This window comes from Argopecten irradians, chromosome 8 (genome assembly GCF_041381155.1).
Source record: "Argopecten irradians isolate NY chromosome 8, Ai_NY, whole genome shotgun sequence".
Classification (NCBI taxonomy): domain Eukaryota; kingdom Metazoa; phylum Mollusca; class Bivalvia; order Pectinida; family Pectinidae; genus Argopecten; species Argopecten irradians.
The window spans coordinates 27933840-27961539 of record NC_091141.1 but is presented as its reverse complement, the minus strand read 5'-3'; the positions used below and the strand labels follow the sequence as shown (position 1 = coordinate 27961539).

At 33.8% G+C, this 27700-nt stretch overlaps 2 protein-coding genes across 2 annotated transcripts; both read right to left on the bottom strand.

Moving 5' to 3' along the window:
• Positions 1 to 5079: 5079 nt before the first annotated feature.
• Positions 5080 to 7926, bottom strand: LOC138329819 (acetylcholine receptor subunit beta-like). Its single transcript, XM_069277114.1, has 2 exons — positions 7281 to 7926; positions 5080 to 5087 (listed from the first exon to the last, which is right to left on the bottom strand). The coding sequence occupies exons 1-2, from the start codon at positions 7924 to 7926 to the stop codon at positions 5080 to 5082; spliced, it is 654 nt and encodes a 217-aa protein (XP_069133215.1).
• Positions 7927 to 12280: 4354 nt separating this feature from the next.
• LOC138329818 (kinesin-like protein KIF3B) lies at positions 12281 to 25366 on the bottom strand. The gene is made up of 18 exons (XM_069277113.1): positions 25242 to 25366; positions 23943 to 23984; positions 23195 to 23289; positions 21973 to 22080; positions 21138 to 21262; positions 20809 to 20933; positions 20174 to 20257; positions 19126 to 19205; positions 18407 to 18476; positions 17683 to 17775; positions 17189 to 17321; positions 16205 to 16292; positions 15742 to 15837; positions 14235 to 14311; positions 13869 to 14029; positions 13259 to 13351; positions 12664 to 12768; positions 12281 to 12301 (listed from the first exon to the last, which is right to left on the bottom strand). Exons 2-18 carry the CDS (start codon positions 23943 to 23945, stop codon positions 12281 to 12283), a joined length of 1557 nt encoding a protein of 518 aa, XP_069133214.1. The 5' UTR covers positions 23946 to 23984; positions 25242 to 25366.
• Between the last annotated feature and the right edge of the window lie 2334 nt (positions 25367 to 27700).

Below are 27700 nucleotides of genomic sequence, written 5' to 3'. Positions count from 1 at the left end.
ATATCAAAATAAAAACAGATAAAAAATAAAACCATGCTGTTTAGTATATATAATAGTGTAAAAACTAATATGTAGTGTGTAAGTTTTTGTCACCTCATCATAAGATTAAATGTTACAAGCTGAGTAATGAAAAGTTGCGTTTTCATAATTGTACGACTGTTGGCCGGACCATAAGTTATGTCCAAATCTGTAGACTGATAAAACTACGTAATTTTAACAGTAAAGAAAAGTACTAAAACAAACATCCACACGGACTTTAGCTGTTAAAGACATTTCTTAAAAACAATGAGAACGTCGTAAGAATATTTATATCGATGTCATGAAGTTATAATACCAAGCAAATGGCAAAACAGCGAAATGAATCTTCACTGTTAACAAATTACGCCAGGCATTTGTTTGGTGTTGTAACATTATCTTAGGCATTCGATATAAATTTGCTTATGCAGCTTATGCTAATATTGCTTTTAAAATCTTATATCTTTTTGTTTCGGAAAGGTAGCGGGCCTTTAATGAAGTCTTTGTGTCAGTTGCTTCAACATCTCATCTGTCACTGCATCACATTCTTCTACTCGTGGCTTACCATGCAGATATCTGGTGACCGAGTCGTAATCCCTTTCTGTTCATTCATTTTCAACTATAAGCATTAGGTGTCTTCCTAATACTTCAATAGCTTGTAACATCTTAGCCAACTCAGAACTGTTCTTTATGACAAGACCGAGACAACACCATACCTTTCTAGAAGAGTTCTGATGTTAATATTAGATTACCTATGACATAAATCAGACTAAGCTCCTGTTTCTGTCATTACAATCCTCCAACAGCTGTAAGCGTTTTTGTTGATCGTTGGTCTCATTCTTTCTAGCTAGTGAGTTACCTTTCCAGATTATGATAACATATAAAAGTCCGCCTCATTCAAGGCAAGGAACAGAGCGATGTTCTGGTTTACTAGAATATTAATCATTTGATGGGTTTTTACCCCCAGGTCTCTGTTTCAGCTGTTGCCTTTTCATCGTTCCATAATTTTAAAAGACGATAGTATTGACACGGCAGTGTTTGTAGTGTAATAACATTGATTTCTTATCTAAGAGTTTTCCATTCCGCCAAATTGATGTTTTGCTTCAAATTTTTGTTGTTGTTTTAAACAACAAGGTTTTATTGGTCAAACATATAGAGTTTGGAATAAGCAGGTTAGTAATGCATTTTGTGAAGATATTCAACTAACATTACGATTAAATTTTCTACGTCTTTTGTTTATTTAAGATATTGGACTATTTTAGATCAGCGATGTTATCATATTTAGGCGTTGGTAAACAATATTTACATTGCAAAAACATCAACACAAGCTTTGTTGATGACTAAAAGTCATTTCGATTGGTGTAAAAAGCTTTGGCTCTTGACATTTTGCTGGTATATTTTATTGCAACCTTGTGAATTCGACAGAACAGATTGAGCTTGATCTTCCGAGACGTCTGGTCTTCTCCGTCATATTCGTAATGTTTGCTCTGATTTAAATCGTTTACAATGTAATTAACGATGTTATTGACTGAGTTATCGGCGGTGATTGTGTCTTCTCCCCAAGGGCCGACAAATGATTCCAGGACGAGTAAAACGTGACATTTATTTGTTGACGGACACAAATCACAGCACATTCTACACGATAGATGTCATCAACAGAATTAATCCCTTGTTGGATGAAGTATCGACTAATGGTGGCTACATCATGGTGTTTCTGTCGAGGTTTATGGATATGATATTGTGTCATTATCATAGTAGCTGCAACGATTGTATTTATTTATTTTCGAAGAAAATAATGTTTTATTTTAATTATGCTTTCCAGCTGAAATTAAATGGACGAAAATGATTTAGAATAATTATTACCTACAAGCTATAAAGTAAATTAGACTTATAGAAGTGATAATGATTTTAAAGTGTCTCGTTAAAACACATTCGTGGTTTAATGTTGAATCCCATTTAATCTTTATCAGATTTAAAGTGTAAAAACACACCCGATTTTCTCATGTTTGTATATCAACATGTTTTTATTTGTACAATTTGAAGTAAATCCCACAATATTGACTTACCATGACATTTAAATTTTCAACATATTACATCTGACATCTGACATCTTTTCATTAATTATTACTTACCCCGAGGAAACATCCTGACTTTAACTGACAAAATTGAGAAATCGATAATGAAGTTCTTTACAGTGAAGTAGAGAGACAATTATTTCCTGTGAAGAAAAACATTATTTTGACTTTAATAAGGTTTTTATGATGCAAGCCTTTTATATAAACCTTGCTTATGAACATTATTTTGTAGAAATGCAATGGCCTTATGTTTATTATTATGTAGATAGGGATTGGGCTTATGTTCATTATTATGTAGATAGGGATTGGGCTTATGTTCATTAATATGTAGATAGGGATTGGGCTTATGTACATTATTATGAAGAAATGCATTGGCCTTATGTTCATTATTATGTAGATAGGGATTGGGCTTATGTTCATTATTATGTAGATAGGGATTGGGCTTATGTACATTATTATGTAGATAGGGATTAGGTTTATGTACATTATTATGAAAATAAGGATTGGGCTTATGTACGTTATCATATAGATAAGGATTGGGTTTATGTACATTATTATGTAGATAAGGATTGGGCTTTTATGCTTTAAGAAACTGCCTAACAAAGTGCGTTAGCAGACTAAATTACCTATGATTTGTGAAATAAACTGCTTAATAAACCAAAGGAAAGGAAGAAAATAATGACTTATCTACGGGAACATAAAATTAGAAATAATTTAATTATTGATGCCGTCTTAATTAATCCTTTGGGTCAGCCAGCAGAAGATCAAAATTAACATATACATTGTTTTAACAGGACAAAATAAAATTATTTTCGTCATCAAATTAATGTATGTATGTCTTCGGTAATTTCTTCCTTACGCGAAAAATTCATCAAGTCGTTTTCAACAGGTGCGTCTGGTACACCAAAACACCATAGTTACAAACACTATGAACACCATCCTGCTCGCCGGGTGCTTTTGATGTGCTAAATACTGCATAATAGATCAATTTTGCGGCTTTCAATGAAATCCATGAGTTCAAAACACTAGCAAAACATTCAACACCTAAGAACTTTAGACAAAGTGTTTTTGAAGCTAGTGAACCAAGAAATTCAAACTCCGCGACCATGCTCCGTATTTGAAACAGTAAACTATTTAGCCGCGAATTTAAAGCTTTGTACATTTAGTGAGATAAGCCTTTTTGGTATATTTTTGAAAATATTTTTACTGCATGTAAGCATATTTTTCTACATACAGTTTTCACCTTGGACTTTAAGGGTAGTAAAGGACAAGTGTCACAAAAGTCACTTTTTATTTAAAAAGCATGTAACGCTCAGAGTAACACCAGGAACTATAAATACATGTGTTCTAAAGATAATCCTACGAGATGGCGCATGCATTACCAGCTGTTATTTTTTTCAAACATATTATCTGCGTCTTATTCGAAGAAAATAACAGCCAAAATGATAATATTGGCAGCAAAATTATGCATTCATTAACCCTTGTTAATAAATACACCTATTATATCGAAACAATAATTTGATATTTTAAATAAAATGAATATATATGATTATATTTTTATTAAAAGATTCGTCAAAGATGCTCCACCGCAGACAGACCATTAATGATACTCTTCATTTGAACAGTAATAGGGATTTAATTGTGTATATATACGTCTATTCAACACAAAAAATAATCATTTATTTTACGTTTGGTGCATACACAATCAGTACTTCATTCCATATAGGAAACAGTGGCACGGATTTTTTTTCGGGATGCAATTAATTATTTTTCAATATTTTTTTTATTTTGAAGTAAAATGGGAAGCTCAAACTTTTCAGTGGTTGTAATGGTGTAAAGTAAGTAACTTTTGTAACTGAGGAAAAATACCAATTCGTTTGCTCGTATTTTTGATAGAGAAAAGAAACTGTTTGAATGTTTGTACTTTTTGTAATATCAATGGCCACTATTGGTTTTGCGTGAGAATACATTTCAGTTTATCACCACAGATCATTATTGTCACAGTATTGCTGGATATGCACATGTATGATTAGTATTAGTATTATAACATACTATTAGGGTGGGTCTATTTTGTTTCAGTTTCGCAATATTATGAAAAAACACAAAGAAATTAAAACACCACCGGTTGTATTTATCATTTAACATGCAAATAAGGTTGAAATCTAAAATGAATCATAAAACTGTTAATGGACGTATTCAAATCACATTACGTAAGACACTTATGCTGAATTAAATTATAATCACATAATCTAGTCTAAGAGTTATCCTTTAATATGACATGTAAAGAAGGAGTCTTAAATTCTATGAACATAGATAATCGATCTATACTAATACTAAATACAATCTGAAAAGATTGACTAATTCAGGCTTTCTCTGTAGAAATTACCTTGTACAACATACTTTTCTTTTTTTTTCTATACGTCCAACGTGTTTATGTACTTAGTGCACTCTAGAGCTGTTGAGTGTAATATACGCGAAAAGCTGACACAGCTCATCTTGCTAAGTTTGGTCATAAGACAATGCATGCATTACAGCACGCGGTATTTTCTGTCCTGTTAGACATTCAGTATCGATGTTATAATAATAAATAATAATGATAATAGAACTTTATTTAGAGAGGATACCATGCTTAGCCAAAGGCTAATCTACCTCAAGGTCCTCTGTTTGCCCGTGTCGTTCAACCCTATGGCCGATATGTGCTCACATGTTTTACAATGCTGAACGCCACAGATCACTTATTATTCGAAGGATAAATCAGCAAGTCATTAGAAGTACGCAAAAAACATAGTTCAATATATAGCTGAGTTATTTCTTTTTTATATAAATATTTGTATCAATTTTATTGTTATATTACGGTGTGAGGAATACTTAAAACGCCACAATTAATTACTTAAAAGTCAGTTTTGAAACGCAAATAAATAAACAGACAAAACAAATGCATAATGAGATAAAAAAAAATCACATTCTACCAAAAATGTCCTAAAATCACTCAGAAGGCTGTAATAGCAGAGATTTAAATATAACTTAAATCTCTGGTAATAGCAAAGGCAGCAAACATATTGTATCGTACCTTAGATTCCTTATTCCCTACTAAAATATATATGCTATTCATATTTGTATACAACAAAGGACACTTGGAGTATTATATCTGATGTGAATTAACTGGATGTGGGGATGGAGGCCAAGACACATTTTGTTTAATTTCGACCAAAAACTGGCATATAACTATTTATTAATATAATTGTGGTCTGAGAACATACCGACAATATCTAAAGAACCCGTCGGCATACGAACAGATCAAAAGTCCTCTTCTCTATGTAATCCAGGATAAACAAAAATACTTTAGAAAGGAACAGAGTTGAACATTTAAAAGTAACATGGAAAACAATCAACATTCTGTGACATTTGATATAGATATTTTATTTATTGACGAACAAGGCAATGACAGAAGATATAGCTTTCTTATATAATTTGAGTATAAAAATAAAAGGTATGGCATAACAGTAATACAAAATGATTGAAAAAACACGTTTGATTTTAAATGAGCTGATATACAACCAGCGCCTAGCATTTGAAGAAAATAGATATTTCATGTTGATTGGAGAAGGCTTCTTAAGTTGAAATAACTTGTGCCTAATTATGGCAATGAAATATATTTAAAAATAGGCCAACACACACATACATGCAAACACTTGTCTATCCTGTGTGTACTATAAAAATAAAAGTCATGACTATAAAGAATTTAGTATATATCGCGTTCGTAGACCGATACATACATGACAAACATTCAGCAGCACAACGGTCATACCATCAATAGGCTATAGCACAGTAACTTTTCTCGGTTGAAAATCAAATATGGCGGCTCGCTTCACTTCGGACCGCATCACTACCCTTACAACGATACATACCGGTAGTCGTTCCGCCTCGGTTACCTCAATTTTTATTCGAAGTTGTCATTATTGATATATAATAAATTAAAAAAAAAAGAAACCATATTTTAAAATTAATTGAAAGCTATCATTGTTATAATTCAAACTAAACTGCAGCTATAACATTCAACAATCGGAACTATATCTTCGGCCATCCTGACTACCGTAGTTACCCAACTTAGCAATCATCATTGTTTTAAATTTGATCACGAACATGTAAAAATAGACTTATTTATGTTAACATATAGATTGAACATACGCTTCTTCATGTAGCGCGTTAGCGCTACATTGAATATGTCTGTATCCCATTGCGTTTATACTACCTTTAACGCAATCAAAACACTGTTCAATCTCTATTTGAAGTAATATCCTACAGACATACGTTTGTAAGAATCCCGTGATACCCGGAACATATCGTTGATATTACGTTTCTAACCCATACAAAATACAAAAAAGAAAACCAAAACTTGATATTTAAAAAACACATAAATTGGTATTAGGTAGTATAATTAAAAATCACTGTTCAGATATATAACCAGATCAATGACTTCAACAAGTATAATACAAATATTTACGATTAGGAAAGATACAAGACAGAGTCTATCGTAAATCCGACCGATCTGGTTCCATGTTAAATTAGGATGGGGAGTATGTGTTTGTTCTCCTGACTGCGACAACCGTGAAAACGGGCGGACCAATGTTATGTCATGTGTTCGATCATTATCAGGCTGTTTGATCACCAAATTGTTATTTTGACCATGGTGTTCAGAGTTACCTGTGTATATAATGTACCCACTTTCTGTTTGTCTGCACACATGGTCATTACCAGCTGAACCATTTTCAAATACGCTAGAAGTAGAGTTCCTTTTCGTCCCTCCAATTTTATTCTGCCGCGAGAAAAATGAATACAGCTTTTGAATCCAATCTGGTATAGGACAATCTGCCTCTCTTTTATAAATTTTAAGTCCAATTATTGCCATGGCTACTGTGGAACTGCTAGCTATAAGTTGTACCAACAAATAGATTGTTATACGTGCTATATGAGGTTGGGACGAACTTGGTAACTTGTCAGACACAACGGATAAAAACACTGCTAAAGACAATAGTATCGCTGTTCCAAATGCACTCCTCTCTCCAGGTTCGGGGGGTAAAATGAAAATAAATATATTCAATGAACATACTATTATTATTGGAAGTAATATATTTGTCATGATGAAAAGTGGTCTCCGTTCAAACTTGAGAATCATACGAATAACATTACCACTTCCGACCACGACGTCGACGCTCAAGCTTGAGGATAATAATTTCCAGCTTCCGTTTTCAGTAAAGTTGACGTAAAGCATTGAATCAAATGGAAGTTTCAGGGAAAAGAAATCTGGGTGGTACCCAAAAGGTACGAAAAATATTTCACACATTTGTCTGTCAAATGGGTAGTATGCAATGTCCGCACTACACGAAATTTCAAACAAATCTGCTACATCCCAGAAAGCATTCCCATTATACGTATAGAATATCCGAATAAAGTCATGTCCAAGTCTTTTGAAATCATCGTAGGGTCTTCCTAGAACTGCAACAGGGATCCATACATCGGCCTCGGCCAGGGATATATATGTAATGTTTCCGTACATTCGAGGATCCCATACTATTCTATCATCATTCCAACTGATGTTAAAGCCCCCTAGAATGGACAACTTCCCCTTCACATCGTCAAATTCCTGTATGGTGAACAAACCGAACGATACATACAAAGTCACAGGTTCAGTCTGGTTGATGTTTGGACTTAAGTTCTTGTCATAGTTTGTTAACAATTGGTTACGTAGATTATGTATATCCTGTCGAGTTGCCAAACTGTTTGTTCCTTTTAGCAGAACTAGAAAGCAGCACAGATAGAACAGGACCACGGCCATATTGATTGTCTATGGGTCTATGGGAGCTGTGCACATCAGTCCTACCGTTGTGATATTTATAATGTGGTGTTAAATACACATGGCAACAACCAACCACGTCAATCTGTTCGGCCGTGATAATGATTGTGAGTAGGTGGGTTAAATTAAAAACATTTTACGTAAATTTCTATGACTCAATCGTGAGAACTGAAACTTCTAGACGATCCGGTTCGACTCACAGATTAAAATGTGATGATAAAGAAAGCTTTTCAGCGACATTTGTATTACATTAAATTTAAATGTCAACAAATGTTATAGAGCAAAACAAAAATGTTGTTTGTTAAGCTTGCCTGACCATCCATACGATTTTACCTACTCATAATTAAGGAACATTTTTGGGAAGCAGCAATAAAATGAGCTTAATTGCCACCTGTTTATGTATAACATTAAAATTATATGTGCCCTAACTGGGAGACAATTTTGACATGTCATTTTTTAGTCTGCAATGTATTGAAACCATCCGATTTCATGAATTAAGCTCTGAAAATCATGTCATATACATAGAGATTGAACAGTGTTTTGATTGCGTTAAAGGTAGTATGAACGCAATGGGATACAGACATGTAGAATATGTATGTATCCCATTGCGTTCATACCACCTTTAACGCAATCAAAACAGTGTTCAATCTTTATATTCACATAAATAAGTCTACTTTTACGTCAAATTTAAAACGGTGATGGTTTAAATTATTTTAAATTATGGGTTTTTTTTTCAATTTGATAATGTATCAATAATGTCCATTTCGAATGAAAATTGAGATAACCGAGGCGAAACGACTACGGTTATATTATCGTTATCAGGGTAGTGATGCGGTCCGAATTTTAAGTGGAGCGAGCCGCCATATTTTATTTTCAACCGAGGAAAGTAACTGTGAAATAGCCTGTTGATCAAATGGTATAGCTGTTGAGCTGCTGAATGTTTATAATGTATGTAACTTATCGGTCTACGTACGCGATATAGACTAGATTCTTCATAGTCACGACTTTTATTTTATTGTACGGATGGTAGATAAGTGTTTGCATGGTGTTTGACTGACGTCTATGGAATTCCTCGAACATTCCTGAGGAAAGCCCCCGGTTGTAGCCTCGACCAGCGATTCTTTTTGTGGTTTGTTACCGTAACAATGCTTGAACACATATTCTGTTTTGATGTCAAATACATTTTAATTGGATCTAATAACAACTCTTTGTTTGTGCCGCCTAAGGATCAGTCTTGAGACAAATAGAAGACCGAAATCGTTTTATTAGTTTATTATCAAATCAAACCAAATCTTTCATCTGTGAAAAGGTAAAATGTAAATTAAGTAATTAAAGTTTATTAAGATTATCATATGACCCAAAATCTTACCGAAGCGTGAACTAGAAGTAGTCCGATCCTTCTCTGGGTTTGTATTCATACGTCGTTGCGTTTACGCTAATTTGAACGCAACTCCCTTCCCGTTGACTATATAAGGGCATATGTAAATATAGATTAATAACAACTATGCATTGCATATCTTGTAATTCTCAAAAGGTTGGTAACATTTGGTGGTAAACTACATACTAAAAGCTCATCTTGATTCTTTAGCATGGAAATTACGGCAGATAAACTTTTAGTTTTTATATAGTTTTTATTTTATATATATTTTTTTTTTGAAGATTGCTTTTAAAATTAAGACCACTTTAATTGGGTATGTAGCTTTAATATACATATAAAATGTACTGCAAACGTGGATGTTTTCGCGAGTGCTTAATTTTGCGATTTACATGTATAAATTTTCCTGGAGCATATGCTCTCAGACTTTTAACAACTAAGTTCATATATGAATTTTCTTCTCGTGGTAATTTTCTCCTCGCGTACATTTATTCGTTTACAGTTACATTTAGTTTCTTTTCACATTTTCTTTGAAAATACATAAGTTACAAATTCCCATTCAAGATAAATGTAGGGATAGAGCTTTCTCATTATTTGTCTAAAAATAAAGCCATTTTATTTTGTTTACGGACACCAGAACGTCGCTAGCCAATGGCATTTAATACGATTCTTCTCCTGAAACCTCTGGTGGATCTCAAGTCAAATTGAAGTTGTTGATACTCATTGGTAAGGTCATCGTGATATGACTTTAAGATCAGGTCCGAGTCCCTTGTGAGTGAAGTTGAGTTGTGATAGAAAATCAAGCTGTTGTGTCATGGAATTCCAAGTGAATATTCTACTTTTTGTGAGTATACTGAAAGTGGATTCCTTTATGGAATACGGATACAGTGACCGTTATTAAATGAAAAGATGAAATTGTACGGTAAAATAGAAAGTGTCGTTGCAATATTACAAAAAAAATATATACATAATGACTCGTTATGCTCAAAATGTTTTTAAAAAATAATACAATACTAGATTCTATAAATACAGATGTTTCTCGCGGTCATGGTAAATGTTCATTCGAAGACATACTTAATCGGGTCGTTTCGGTTTTAAGTCGTTTCGGTACTTTTATATTAATAAGTTGTGAATCATTTTGACGTCTTAACTAGATACTTTTCATTTCCACAAATTTTATTGGAAATGATATGCAAACGGATTTGGCATCAGGCAAACCCTATATTAGCAATCCCCAAACAAATCCGGTATAGTAGAATTATCGACAAAATATTTTAACATTCAACATTACATTATGAATTAATATTATAAGTGTATCTCCTAACCTATTGCCGTAGAAAAATCTTTTAAAAAATCTTTTAATTTCAGATATATATTCTGATAAACATTGCAATCAAAAGTATATTCTTTTCTTCATCACAAGTGTCACAGCCATGTAGTAGAGTTTTTGTTAAAATGCCAGTGGGGAGTATTAGAATTGTGTTCGTTGGTTCTTAATGATGATCTTGGTTCATTAAATAATGGTCATAAGATTTTAAAAGATAGACATCACCAAGGCCACAAAAACACGTTGGAGAATTTCTCAAATGATCGCGAAATAGGTCACAATTTAGATTGCTAGAGGAATTTCTGAGCTGGCACAATGTAATATTCATAATTCGAGATCCTTTGTTTATAAAAATATCTGTTATATCAGGTTCAATTTTAATCATGTTCAAAAGGAGTATTTTAAATTGTGCAACAGTATACTTTTAATGTTATTTACTTGAAAAAGGCTTCAGGCCGAGTCATTATATATAATAAAAAATAAATACATGTAGATGAATAATATTTTAAATGGGCGATACATCCACATACAGAAACATTAACTCACTTTTAGTAAGTTTTCATATTAATGGCTTCACTTCATTTGCACGATATTAACTTTCTTCATCAGTCAATGCAAGCAACAAAATTGACAATCAATCCTTATATGAACACAAATTTAAAATACAAAAACCTTAATTTCAAAGAATCTCGCCAAAATGTATTGCGAAAATCCAGCGATGGCCGTCATTTTGTCCCGCCGTCCTCGAAATCCTGCAATCACGTCATTTTTTCTGACGCCAATTTGTTGTTTCTATCTTGACGTCAGAATGAATTTTCAGCCAATGAAAATGCTCTCGGTCATATTGCACTAGTGGCAAATTTATTACAGTGGCGAAATCACTGGATATCAGGCGGATTATGTGATAAAATCTAGTATGAAAGGAACACTCATTTAAGATCCTACATTTAACGCATCTATATATGCATCTCAATTAATAAATAACGTTAACATCTTAAAGTAATCGAACAAAATGACAGCTAATAGTATCTGCTGAATTAATATATGGAAGTTTACCAAGATGTTTTTCGTAAGAAATAACACCTTGATATTTTTTAACACTTCAACATATCCAGTAACATTTAACGATGATCTCACTGAGTTGTTGATTGTTTGCCCCTGTATAGAAAGGCAAAGAGAAATACGGTCTTATCAAATTGCAACGTATATATTTATTGATTTTGTATCATAATTTCAGAAAACCTGTATGTGGCTTAAAACAGTTTATAACCCGAAAATGTGCTGGCTGTAGAGTAAATCGTTGTGTTATCCTGGTGAAAATCCACCTTTACAAAAACTTCATCTCCTACATCTAGGTGTGCAATAACGGTTCCGGTGTACGATCCGTAATGGTAGGCATTTCCGGCCACAAGTATGCCAATTACCTGTCCGTTCCGAACCAGATTTGTGTCCGTCCAGTGGCCGGACGCTAGCGTCACTGTCCAGAAGAAGATGTAGGTACCAGGTGTCCCACAGGTAAATGTACCTGTATTGCTGCTGTACATACCTCCGGTATTGGTCAAGACACTACGGTACACAACCTCGTAACCTTTACCAGGGTTCACCAAGTCACGGCTCAGGACGGCGTGGAACGCTTACATTTTCTCCAACACAACCTGGATAATATTAAAAAATAATTTTAATGATTCCACAATTCTATATCTAATGGTTGTGAAACCACAATTTTATCACCTAATGGTGGTGATTATACAATTATATCATCTAATGGTAGTGATTACACAATTCTATATCTAATGGTAGTGATTACACAATTCTTTCATCTAATGGTAGTGAGTCGACAGTTCTATCATCAAATTGTAGTGATTACACAATTCTATCATCTAATGGTAGTGATTAAACTATTCTATCATCTAATGGTAGTGATTACACAATTATATCATCTAATGGTAGTGATTACACAATTCTATCATCTAATGGTAGTGAGTCGACAGTTCTATCATCTAATTGTAGTGAGTACCTTCTGGTCAGCTATCTCTTTTCTCCTCTGCTCCAAGGCACGCTGTTGTTCATTAGTGTGATCAACTATGTTCTTGCCGCCCATCAGCAGCTTGCTTTCCATCGCCTGTATATAACATAAACATGTAAGATTGCACATCCAGATTTTCTATTATTTGTTTTATGTTATAGTGCATACAGAACTCCATTTCCTTCCATTATAGTTTTCCATGGTGGTTTAGAGTCAAAATCTGATTTGCAATAAGGATGAAGGACCAACATATGATAAATTTGATTTTAGTTTTCTGGTGGTGATTTTTAACTCATGAACATGCACTTGTATTATATTTTGCTTGGCCACAATAAAAAAGCTAAAATTTTGATATTATTTCAACAGGCAATGCTTTTAACACACAGATCAAGCATCTGATTCAAGCGCTCTTGCTACATGACCATCCTGCATGAAATCGTAAGATGGCGTGATTTGCCTATGATTTGTTATGAATCTAAATGCTACGCCTCAAGCAGTAGAGGAACTAAGAGTGAGCTTAAGGGAGATAATAACATGAGATGGTAAGTTATGTAACTTGGAGGAAACATCCCATGGGTTATCTCACCTTGATCTTTGCTGCCAAACCATCCCTAGCTTCTTGCTCTTTTTTCAGCTTTTCTTCTCTATCTGTTATTTCCTGTAGAATTCTATCCTTTTCCTTTAATAAAGAAAGTATATTTTGGTTCATTCATTGCTCAAAACGTTTTGAATTTAAACATTTTCAAAGTTATGCGATTCAAACATTTCAACATGTTAGCATTTTTTTTCATTTTGATATTTTATGAAATTCTCTGAAAATTTGATCTGAATTCTTTCTTGCAAAGTTCATGAAAATGAAAGTGCATTCTTATTATTTCAAGACATCTCTATGGACACATCAATTTTATGATGCAATATAACTACTGCACAATCATTTGTTTATCTGCTGTTTTGACAAAATTTTCTATCATTATGCAAGCTAAGTCATATCTCCAGTATCATGGTCTGATCACTGAAGATAACTTTTCCCTCCACTATTTTGATATGACTTTCCTTACACTATCTACAGCGTTACAGCGTCAGTGAATCATACCTCCTGTATCATGGTCTGATCACTGAAGATAACTTTTCCCTCCACTATTTTGATATGACTTTCCAAACACTATCTACAGCGTTACAGCGTCAGTAAACCATACCTCCTGTATCATGGTCTGATCACTAAGGATAGCGTTTTTCTGCTCCTCTAACTTAGCCTCTTGTTCACGTCTGTACTCAGCCTCGTCCTCAGAATTGTTGCCACGGAAACCATCTTCACCCTCATCACTCTCCTCCTCATCTGAACCACTCATTATTTCCCCTTTACAAAGATTACACAGATTTTCAATCAACCGTCAACTACACAAAAACTTATTTTAATTGTCTTCTACAGAAACTGATACAGAGAGTTACATATCTTTTGAGGTTTAGTGAGGAAGTCTTTACCAATGAAACACTTTTAACTAAATAAGGTGGATCATTTCACAAGTTTGTGGTAAACAATCTGAGCAATGATAATTACTCACCATCAGCATTACGTCGAGATTTCTTGCCTTTTCTTCGTTTCTTAGGACCACCTTTCTGGTTCAAATCTGCCTTTAGTCTGTGGGAAAAAATGTTTTAATGAGCTGATAAAACTGAATAATATTGCTGGCAACTTTAATATAATTAAACAAGAGGCCCATGGGCCTTAAGGGTCATCTGGTCATCTGAGTTCAGATAGAAAATGAAACAATGACATATAAGCATTATATATTTAGCCCATCAGGCTCTTAAAATCAGTAAGTGATGATTTAAACTTTTAATTTACATTTTGCATGAAGAGTATATTGTTCCATTACATATGTTACATTTTCTATGTAAAAGCAAATAATGCTCATAAACTTGAACCCCTCCCCAGGGGCCTTAAGGCCTTTCCAAGTATGAAGAGTATTTGGTTCCTCTGGCCCCTGAGGGTCAGCTCGAACCTATATGGATATGATGTTAAAATGCTATCTCAGACTAAAAATGTGAAAATTGAGTAAATGATACTCATAAATGTGTTTTCCTATATAAATCATAGTAAATTTGACCCCCTCCCCAGGGGAAAATCTGAGACCCAAGAGCCAAGAAATTCATAATTTTGGTAAAGGGCCTTGAGACCTTTCAATCTAAGAAGAGTATTTGATTCTACCATATCTGCAAGTGGAGAAGAAGATTAATGAAATTTAGCCATTTTGACCCCCTTTTGGCCCCTCCCGCAGCCCAGTGGGGGGTGGGGATCATATAATTCACAATATTGATTGGCCTTATAATGTTTGTGGAAAATCTCACTGAATTGCTTCAGCAGTTTTGGAGAAGAAGTGGAAAATGTAAATTGTTTACGAACACATGGTTGACAACGCACGACTACGGACAAAAGGCGATTAATTAGAATAGGTCACTTGAGACAGGTGACCTAAGCATTCCAATAGTAATTTTTTGTGTGAAGTCATAGTTCCTGGAAATTCAGTGTTTCTAATCAAGTAAATCAATCCTGCTACTGCAGAACTTGAGAAGTAATGATGTTTGTCATGTATTTCTTTAAATACACTTCTTTAGAACTACAGTTAGTGGCCATAATACAGTACGTAAGTGGTTTTTTGACTTTACATATTTATTAATTTACACATTTAGAAAAATCCTCTGTAGAAATCAATTGCAAATGTAAAGACTTCAAAGTCGACAACATAAAAGCTAGTTATCTAGCACTTATTTTAAAATAATGTAAATTTTCTTCTGATGCAATATGTCTAATTGTGAGTGAGTTTATCAAAACAACGTCTGATGATGTCGCAATTTCCTCCTTTGTCTATTGTAAAATGGTGTTAAAATTAATTTATGTGGGACACAAAAATAGTTCTTACTCAGTACATAAAATCTTGTTAAACTTTAATGCAAAATGATGTTAGGAACAACAGTTGAAAATATGTTAAATTACTAAGAATATATAAAACATTTGCTTGCATACTGTATTATGGCCACTGACTGTACATTATTGACCTAGTTACTGACCTGGCAATCTCCTCCTGAAACTCTCGTAATAAAGCATCTTTTGGATCTTCATTAATCTTGGGCTTGTTCTTTATATTCTTTGCACTATTTGCATATCTGTTGGTACACCAATCAAAGACAAGGTATTACAACTAAAGGGAGTTACAGACTAGTTACATGTACATTAAATACATGGTTTTGATGCCTTTCTCAGATACTTCAGTCCGAGTTTACGGATGAGGAAAGGAAATATTGAAATGTTTGTTCTAAAGGCACGGTATATTAACTTATAATACCTTGATCATACTGAAATAATATACATATCATATATGAAATGAAAGGTTTCTTATGTTATTTAGATCTAAATAGTGAAGGATGCTGCAGACCCAATTGTTCCTAAGAGATTACATTATTTACATCGGACTAATTATAGATGATATGTATACAATGTATTGTGGTATATGCTGCACTGCATCTTACAAACCTGAGTGTACTAAGAGATTCATCATAATTGTAGCTTGCCGGACCAATGTTTGCAACCATCACAGTTTTTGCATTGCCTCCCAGTGAATCTGAAAAATTGTTCTATAGATGTAGAATGTAATTGACAATGATTGACAGAACTGCTAACATCAGGTACCATACATCTAACAATCTTACAGTAATCAACACAGTAGAATTTTAATACTGATATTGTTTCCTACCATAACAGCCTTTAAATATTTTTTGGTGTCGATTGTGATAAGTTTGAAATGATCATTGTCAGAATAATACAAGTTTTAACAACTGTATAGCCTGTAATTTTAGTGATACAATATTTTGGCGATTTTTCAGGATACTGTTGTGGATACAAAAATTTCAACATGAATTGAGTAATAGATCAACCATGTGTCTCCCATCGCTACATTGAGAAATTATAATTTGCTCAAATTCATTGATAAGTTTACAGTTTTAGGAGTAAATCGCAAAATGTTTGACCCACAAAAATAATCACTTCTACAGTAATAAAAATAGATTAGATTTCTTCATTACAGCTTGATGTGTCTATTACACTGCTGTAAATCCTAATTATAACTAGAGATCAACTATACCTTAGAGTGAATGTCTACGGCTGTAGTATTGTAATGGGACAAAATGAATCAAGTCTTTGCCTAATACATTATCATATATATGTAAGCATAGCGTTAGTGAGCAGTGCTGCAATCTACATTGAACATTGATTTTTTTTTAAAAGACAGCACATACTGTACATAAAGGAATGTGTGTGCTTTTGTCTCCTTACCTTGTAATAATCTTGTCAGTTTTGCATCACGATAAGGAATGTGTGTGCTTTTGTCTCCTTACCTTGTAATAATCTTGTAAGTTTTGCATCACGATAAGGAATGTGTGTGCTTTTGTCTCCTTACCTTGTAACAATCTTGTAAGTTTTGCGTCACGATAAGGAATGTGTGTGGTTTTGTCTCCTTACCTTGTAACAATCTTGTCAGTTTTGCGTCACGATAAGGAATATGGGTGCTTTTGTCGTTTACAAGGGCAGCTATGACATTACATAAGGCTGATAAGGATAAATTAATCTTTGTAGCTTCCCTCAATCTGTCTCCCTTTAAAACACAATCAATTCTTACATCAGTTTTCAAAAGTATATCTTATAAGTCATTTTTCAAATTTCAAATCATTTAATATTTTGTTTTAATATAACAATTAGCTTTTGTCTCTTTCATTCATTTCTATAGGTAACATGTTTAAACAATTTGTTCTTCTACATATAATCAATTTTTCAGGTAAACCAAGCTATAATAACAGGAAAAGCAAATTATTCTATGTTGAATGGAGATACAAACAATGGAAAATATATTCAGTAATGGAAAGTAACAATAAAATAGTCTGTCATTTGTGACAAAAACATAGTCAACATTTTTGTTCCATTCACATTGATAAATTGTATTTCACTCTAAAACTTACCGTTGCTCCAGTCTTGGACTGCCTTTCACTGCCTGCTAAATCTACCAGGTTGAGTCGCCCCACACGAATGTGGTTCTCTCCATCAGCTCCAATCTATATCAGATAGAAAATTTGGGAATTATGTTACTTCCAATACCATTTATCACATTTTTTAAATTTTAAAATTGAAATATTTTTCACGAAAAAATGTCACCCTTATTATATTAAATCATGCTCTTAAGACTTTTAATTATAATACTGCCTCTAGACTATGATCATGGAGTAAGTCCAGACTTATAAATGTGTAATGATATTACAAACTACCAGTAACATCAATTGTATACTGTAGTTGTTTTCTCACATTAACATAACAGTGGAGTTTAAGTTAAGTTTTGTTTATAACATTAGCCAGTGTAAAATGGATATGGTGAATCTTACTTCATCAAGCTTTTAGTATCAGCAGGCAGCATTATAAATATATACCTAATCATGTGGTTAATTCACATTACAGTTAAACTAATTACTTCTTACAATGCATTCAAGTATAAATATGTCAGGTTTATGTAATGAATAATTTCAACAACTTGTAAAATTCAGTAAAACATGTTTATAACAAACAGGCTTACAACAAATTCTTGGTTATAACATTGTATTTGTAATTCTCTGTCAAGAGTCACTATGTTTATAACAAGTGATTTAGTTGGTCCCAGATGTTCATTATAACTGTTGTATTGTATTACTATACCTCACTGCACTCTATGGTGATGATGAATATAGCATGAGATCTTGAACTGTGTTCGTTCATATTGGTGGCTCTGCGAAAGATAAAAACGTTATAAAACAGGTTCCAATAGCTATATAGGTGGTTCTTTCAAAAAATTAAATAAATGTAATTTTACATCAAGTTTTATTACAAAAACTTCAGCTAATATAACTCAAAATACAGAGGATCTCACATGAATGGATATGTGATATGAAATTTATCAAACAAGTTCAATAATTTTATATGCCACGAGCCTTTAGGCGAGTTGCATATCAGATTATTTAACGAGTTTGGTAAATTTCATATCACACAATCACAAGTGTAAGATTCTATCTATCACATAACTTTAATTAATCAAAATATAAGCAAAACTTAAGATTTCATCTTCATATAAAGTAGAAATCGTGCTTGGATATGACATTTCCGTGTACTGAAACAATCATGCGACGTCATATATATATCATAACGTCAAAACTACATGTGATATCATGACAGTGTTATTACACATGTGTCTTACGATATATATGACATGGCCGTATGACATGGCTAGACAGGCCAGCTATGTGAAAAGTCTAGTTTACTCTAAACACTTCCTAAACTGCTGTATTAAATTCAAATAACCTAACCTACAGCTCGGTTTAGGAGATATACATATGAACGTACCCTACAGCTTGGTTTAGGAGATATACATATAAACATACCCTACAGCTCGGTTTGAATTGCCTTTGTGCATCACCTGCTCTATTTCTTTCACACTGTTAGTTACAAATGAGGATAAGTCCTGAAAAAGAACATGTAGACACGAAATGAGCACAAAACATTTGTTACATAAATGATGTCTATTGAAAAACAATTCATAGATATATTGTAGTTCCAGTCAAACCTGTCTATAAAGGACACCAAAGTGACATGGCAAAATTATCCAAAATTATACAGCTGTCCTTTATATAGAGGTGAATCATGTAGTAAATTGCACCCAATGTAGTTGATGTGTCTGTCCTTTATAGACAGGTGTCCTTCATTGAAGGTTTGCCTGTATATCAATATGATATAACTTTCTTTCGCCATTTCCATTTGAAAACAAATTTGCAAAGATTAACATTCACTGATACAGATTTAACAGTGTCTGGAAATTCCTATCAGATTCAATTATGTAAATGTTTCTTTGCAGAGATAAACTTTAGAGAATATTCTTGGATCGCGAAATTCGGGAAAGTAAATCGCACATGAATGAAAGTTGGCTTACAGAAGTAGATGGATCTCTGTACCTAATTATCCATGAAAAAATGATAATATGGGACACTTCATATAATACCAACCATATCAAAAGTCAAACAAGATATTTTGGAATTCTGCTTTTCCGTTTCAAAGGTTAACACATGCATCTACAACTAACGAGTGAGAAGAATCTAATTATGAAAACTGAGAAAGATCCTTTCAGAATTTCCAGAGAAATAGAGGCAACTAACTTCAAGTGATGGTCCCCTGTCAACTATTTTGTTTTCAGATCATTCCAAAATAGACCATTCACAACTTGGCACCAAGGGAAGCTTACATGTAATGGAATTTAACAAAAATCTTTTCATTACTTTCTGAGAATTAGCGGTAACAAACTTCATCTTACAGTTCGTGGAAACAAAATTCCATTGTCGAAATCCAAGATGCATAACTCACTGTTGGCCGTCATCTTATTGTCCGATCCCTCTGATTATGCAATATGCACCACCAAAGGGAACCAGAGTTAATTACCTTGACATAGACGCCTGTGTCTGGTCTCTCCTTTAATTCCAGTTTTCTGGTGTGATCTTTTGATAACAAATCCCTGATGTCTTCCTGTAAAAGATACAATAATAACTTAGGGATCAACAAATTGGTCTTAAATATCTAAACACACATGTTTCAATGTTACACATGCACACTAGCGATTCTATGGAATTTGACTGTAATAGATTTGGAAAATGTTATGATAGAATTTAATCAAATGGATCTCAACTGGAATGAAGTATTTTGACTGTTCAGCACAAGGTATTCCACTCCAGGTGCTGTCCAGACAAAATCTTTCACAAGACAGGCCCAAGAAATATTAGATAAGTATTTTCCTTAGCAACCTCAGGATCATTCAGATAATTATTGGGGAACAGTTACAACTTGAGACAAGAAAACTAACTACAAACAAATGAACAGAATTACAGATTGACATCATGATATTGGAAACATTTCAATAAAACATTAGGCTGATGTGTTTCTCCATTTAACCTACGACTAGACAATGTACTAAGTACTTTTACACTGCATGATACACATGAAACTCAGAATTATGAATGAGTTGAACTATACACCCTCTTCCCATCCCATGAGTGACTATGCTCCTTGTTTTCTGTTACCTGATAAATCTCAAGATAAGATGCCCTGATAAGGTATTGCTGGTTTTCTGATCGGGAAATATGCTGGAAAATATGTTCAAAGGAATTTGGGATCACTCCTCTTTTGTCAGCATCATTCTTGTCACCTGTGTGTAGGAAATAAACATCATTCGCTATCCAATTTTACAGAATATTAATCTTTATATTAACAATAACACTTGAATGCCAGGAAACCAGACCGAACAATGTGATCATTCTAAAATAAAGATTCTCTGTCTTTTAAACCAATATATATCAGTGCCCTATCAATGTCCAGGGACAATTTATTACCAAAACAAAGGGTTTCTTACCCTGCATGGTGTAAGTTTTCCCAGTTCCTGTTTGTCCATACGCAAATATGGTTCCATTAAAACCTTCTATCACTGACTGAACCAAATCCCGGAAGGTTTCTTCATACAACTCTGTTTGCTTGGAGCTAAAGTTACAAACAAAACAAACATTAAATATTCCATACATGTAGTGATCTGTGTATCAGGGCCAGAGTCTGGTGATCACAATATTTAAAGAATGATTTTTTTTTTGAAAACTTCAAAACTAAACTCTTTAGCAAAACAGCATGGGAAAGACATGTCAATACCCATTGTTTCCTTGATTCTATTGATAAAACAAATAAATTTTGAATCATAAGATGTTGTTTTCTCTTACAGGAGAAATATCAGCAATTTTACCAGTGTGAGAATTTTCTATCTCACCTTAGGTTAAAGACAAGCTACATAGGATCTTTGCACATGCCCACATAGGTAAGAGAAAAAGAATCATTCACCCTCTTTGGGGTGAGACAGGAGATATCAACTCTTGGGATCAGATTCTTAATCTGTCAAACAGGAGGCTTTGTCGACTTAAGAATTTTATCCCTCGATTCTGGTTGAGATTCTCCTGTCTCACCCCAAAGGGTGTGAAAGATTCTATTAATCTGCCCAATGTCTAAAGCTAATGCGCAGTCATTACCCATAAGAATTTGTCAAAAACTTTGATCTTTTTCAAAACTTGATAATTTGAAATGTTTGTATGACATACAAAGTCCTGCCATACATCAAACTGGTTTGGAGGAGCATAGCCGGCAATATATGCTCTTCCCCTCCAATTTTATGGCAGAGACATAGGTGAGAACAACATATCACTTACTCCCAATCATACACAGCATCAAATGTGAAGTCCTTGGGTGGTTCTGTTGATAATCCTTTGGGATTCTTGATCATGATCACACCTCTGTTTACTTCCATTTCCACAATCCTAAACAGGAACAAATAAATGAATGGTTAACATTGATTATTACAGGCATTAAAACAAAAATAAATCTGAGAAATGTTTAGATATTTCATAAACAATAATAAGTTACAATTTCCTGAATATTAAACAAAATAAAAAAAAGAGATCCCAGAGGGATCTTGGCGCCAACCAGATAATGATCTACGTCTGACAATTAAAAGAGGGCTCTTTCACACTTTTACTACATATTCCTACATATGTTTGAGAACGATCCTTTGAGTACTTTCTGAGATATTGAACAGCAACAAACTTCAATTATCAAATCCAAGATGTCTACTGGTCAGTCATCTTGTTGACCAATTGGTTCAAAAATGCAATATGCACAACTAAGTTCCTAGGGGAACCTACATATATATTTTGAGACAGATCGTTTTAATACTTTCTGAAAATTAGCAGTAACACTTCAATTATCAAAACCCAAGATGGTGGCCTGTTGGCAATCTTGTTGACCGATCTGTCCCAAAATGCAATATGCACAACTAGACCCCTAGGGCAACCTGCACATGAAACTTGAGAAAATCCCTTCAGTACTTTCTGAGAAATAGTGGTAACAAACTTCAACTATCCAAAATTCAAGATGGCTGCCTGGCGGCCAACTCGTTGACCGATTGGTCCCAAAATGCAATATGCACAACTAGGGCCCTAGGGGAACCTACAGTTGGAGTTGGGCCCTTCAGCCCTTTCTGAGAATTAGCGGTAACAAGAAATCTTAACGGACGGAAGGACGGACGACGGACCATGGAAAAAAGCGATTTGAATAGCCTTCCATCTGATGATTGTGGGTAAAAAGATCTATGCACACAAGTACTGCTACAAAAAAGGAAATTTGGAATATATAGAGCAATGTCAAAATGTAGGAAACTAAATAACATTAAGTCACATCCGGAAAGTTTGGGTAAATCTAACAGATTTATCTTAAAAGATTTACTTTTGAAATTTCTTTGTAAAAAACTAAATATTCCTTAAAAATGATTGAAGCAGTAGCCTGTAAATCATCTGAATCATGTACTGGTACATCTATATCAAAAACAAATAAGTATGTTGACAAGTAAGTACACAACAAAACAAATTCAGTTACCTTTCGTGTCCATCCTTGATTTCTTTCTGATCCATGGGACGACATCGTACAACAACTCTCACTGTCTCAGCTTTCTTGGATGAGATTTTCTTAGACTGAAATAAAAATTAGGGAAAATGAAAGATCATTTTCTCACTTATACAGCTATTGCTTTAGAAAAGAAAAAAATAGAAAGATAAACAACATCAATCTGTCTGTACTTCCACAAATCATGGACTTTCATGATCAAATTAATTCTTCTGAAATACTTCTCAATGTAAATACCGTATTCGACCCAATAAGCGCCCATCCCCCTTTTAGAGGCCTCAATTTCAATTGTCCAGGCATAAATAAAGACCAAAACTACACAAAACTGTATAGATTTGCAATAATTTCATCTTATTAGCACCTTTTCATTTTTTTTTTTTTTAATTTTAAGCAACCTGGGCGCTTATTGGGTCGAATATGGTACATGTAATATCATTCTCTTCATTATAAAGCCTTATAAATTTATCAAAAATACCAAAATACCAGTATTTATAAATAATGTAATAATTGCTAATAATTGTTTACAAATAAACATGTACATATTGTACAAGCACTCAAACTCATCTTACTGAGTTACAAATCCGTGGCATGGAGGTTTATTATTTTTTCTGGTGCATTTAAGATACAGTTTTAGTTATCAAATTAATTATTATAGAGTAAATCTTAAACACAGTTAGTAAATAAATATTATGAAGTTTATACAGAAACACAAATTACTTACCATTTTTGTAAATATGTGTTAGGACTTCTTCCCGTTCTTTCCCTGTGAACATAAATTCAAACAAGTTGAAGATTACAAAATACAAATTTCTAAATTTTTCAAATGGGGTATATGGTGTTTGTTAATAAGGCTTAAATGATTCACTGTAAGAATGTATCTCATTTTTAGGGAATAATGTCATAACAGTCAAAACATATTTACTTGTTTGACGGTTCGTTCAAATCCCCCTCTCTTGGTCCTTAATTATGTTGTTTTTCAGCGTTAATAGTTATCCGGGTCAGGTTGACTGCCATTTTGCCAGTATCTTGAAAGGTATGTATAGCCTAATCTCATTGGCTAAGGACCAAAAGAGGGGGATTTGAATGAACCGTCAAACAAGTAAATACATTTGTTTTCACATGTTGTTTGTTTATGTCAAAGCCGGTAGTTGTAGGCTGCCGTGTTTTCAGTGTAGCGAATAGACATTTTCGTTTGCAAAAATATTCTCGATCGTGTCCGACTAACGGAAATTCGTCAATTTTTCAAGTTTCGAGGCTGTTTGTGAAAAAAGTAGACAAGTTCAGTAGGATTTCTTGTTATTGTCGTGAAGTGTAACATCTTAACTTTCAATTAAGACCAAAGCCGTTGAAATATCTGGTCTGGATATTTTTTTACAACACTTTGAACTAAATTACCCAATTTTGCGTCACGGAGAAGTTCCTTTCCTTTCTCTATATATTAGTCTATAGTGGGTCTTTGACTTATCAGCTTGCTAAATACCTATGGTCTAACCGGCCAGAAGTGGCTGGGTGGGGGAAGGGGCTAAAAGTCCGGGGGCTAACCGACTCTCGGAGCGAAACCGTAGTCTGGCATACAGTGCATCCAAAATAGTCTGTATATAAGTTTAAGCGCAAGCCATGATAAAAGTATGTAGACCTAATCACTTTGATAATAGTAGGTCTAAATGGAAAAGTTTTCATTCTGAAATACATGTTCCTATTTTGATAGACTACGATAGAACTTGTTTTTCATGATATCAGCTTGCTTTTGCGAATTCTTCCATTTCCACCTAAACAGTTAAATATTTTGGTCTTTGGAACATGAAAATTGGAAGCCAACATCTTATTGTAAGAGCTCACTTGCCTGTCGACTCATACTCTCAGTCTCAACAATCAAAAGTTCCCTCATTCAGCACCCGCATCCACAGGAATGCATTTATCAAAAAGTCTGTTTACATCATATCATTGGTAAATTTCTCATAAGCGGTGGGCGAAATGAGGAAGAAAAATATACCAATTATACGCAACATAAAAATATTACCTGAACAGTAAATAATTGCAATTTGTCCAATCACTAAAAGCAGATATTGTTGAAAAAACCTGCAACTTTCCGTGTAGACAAACTCAAGCCGCCATTGCTGTCAAAACTATTCGACGCATGCGTACATTCATTATTCCGATCTACCAAAGGGAGGTAACCAATCAGGAAACAAAATTTGTGGTTTCATGCAGGTAAATATCACAAGGAGTATTGAGGCATACCCAGTAGAGTTATTCTTATGAAAAAAATAATAGAATGTAACATATCATTATACAATATATATCATTGGTCAAAAGGGGCTAAAATCATGCAGTTAATTTTAAATCAAAACATTGGAAACAAGCAAAAATCAGGAACGTAAATATATTGGATAAATATGTATATATAATTATGTATACTGTAAATAAATGCAATTTAAATATGTGACATACATGCACCAACAGCTTTAATATATACATATTATATACATATACTAGATATCTGGGAGTCATTAAGACACGGATCAGAAATAAAAAGGAAAAGTAAACAAAAAACGATTACCCGGTATTAACTGAAATACAAAATGTAGTTTAAAGATTGATCGTTGAAGCTAATAAAAATAGATTCGGTTGAAAAACGGAATACAGGAAATATTGTTGACAAGTATACTGCATTAATCAACGAATTTCAAACTTGGCGTGAAAACACTGCCAACATTTCATTTTTCGTTCCTGCATGTAAGATCCAATTTGGAGTATTGAGGTTTAGATAGAACCTGGATAAACACTTACAAAAAAGAACAAACTTAGTTTTAAGTGGAAGTTACGGAACGTATCCAACAACTGACTTGTAACACAAGTATCTGTCCTCACTCTGGCTATAAAAAATGTATGGCAATAAACACGAAAGTATTAAATACTTTAATGAAAATACACCAAACGTTAACGTACATGAATAGCTGTATACACATATTATTCTAAGACTCATAGTTAAAATGATTTCAGCAGAGTCGCGCTCATTATTGAAAATAATAAATAAATAAAATACAAATAATGTCGAAAAACGACAGTTATGCGAAAAATATAAGTACATGGAAATCAGTATAAATCAATCATTTACATATGGTGCTTTTGGGCATATCTATATATATAAAACGCTTCGAGGTTACCATGCAAATCCGGAAGAAAGCATATACGTATACCTTGCTGGTAATTTAACGAACCGAAACAATAATAAGTAAAATGTTCTCGGGGCACTTCAACGAGAAGGAAGTTTCTACCATCTACCAGGTAGCTTTTGATTCATATTATTTATAATACCCAGTATTACCCACGTAGAGGTATTAGAATCAAAACATACGACTGTTACATCCTACGGCATCCTCGATACTCCAGGGGTTCCGATCACTTACGATCTCTACACCCCTGGACTATCTCATCGTAAAACTGGAGGCAACAGAACAGAACAGGTAATTTAGTCCTTTGATGTACATCAAAAGAACCGTATAACGGTACACTGTGGTTGACTATGTGGCTTTGAAGTTGGGCGTCGCTCTCTCTGTAGTCTTCAAAGGAAATCTTTGCTGGTCTGTGATTGGTCAAATATTTTCAGCTGAGCTGCCTTCAATTTCACTATGAGATAGTCCAGGGGTGTAGAGATCGTAAGTGATCGGAACCCCTGGAGTATCGAGGATGATCCTACGGAAGACTATCTCATACTTGCGCACTTTTTGAAATTCCCATGGGGGTAACTTCATGTATTTAAACTTTTAACCTCAAGAAAAACTACTTAGTGTAACCTCCTATAAAGATATTACTAAGGTTGATGTTTGCATATTTTGACCTGTTCGTTCTGATGTTTATAAAGTTAAATTTTTGACATTTTAAATATTAAAGAATTTGGACTTGTTAAAATGGCCTAAAATGGGGGTTCAAAATCGAGAGTCTCTCTCTCTAAAATAGAGAGGGTTGGCAAGTATGCTATCTCGGTGAAATGGTTGCACTCTGATATTAAAGTAGCGTTTGGCAAAATTGTCCGCTTTATAAACGGGTTGCCTCCCTTCATACAAATGTACCAATATCATACAACCAATACCGTAATAAGGTATCTGATATGTAGGATATCTTATAAACATGACTGCTTACATCACCATTAATGTTGTTTTAGAGTTAAGAACTTGGCACTGAATAAGAAGAATTAACGAACAATTTAAAAAAAAATATACATAACTGATTTAGAAGGCATAGTTAATTTCCATATTCTGAAGGCATTACAAACAAACTTTCAGCAACAGAAGAATTTCTTTTGCTTTCCTAGACTGCATGGATGACTTTGTCGAACACATTAATTCCAGTTTGTTCGGGTATTGTAATGGATTAAGGGAAGGGTTAATCTCTCCTTAGTTTGATTTCAGCCAGGACGTGTCAGGTTTAGGAGTTCATCGGGAGGAAAATCCGAGTAGTCGAAGAAAAACAACCGAC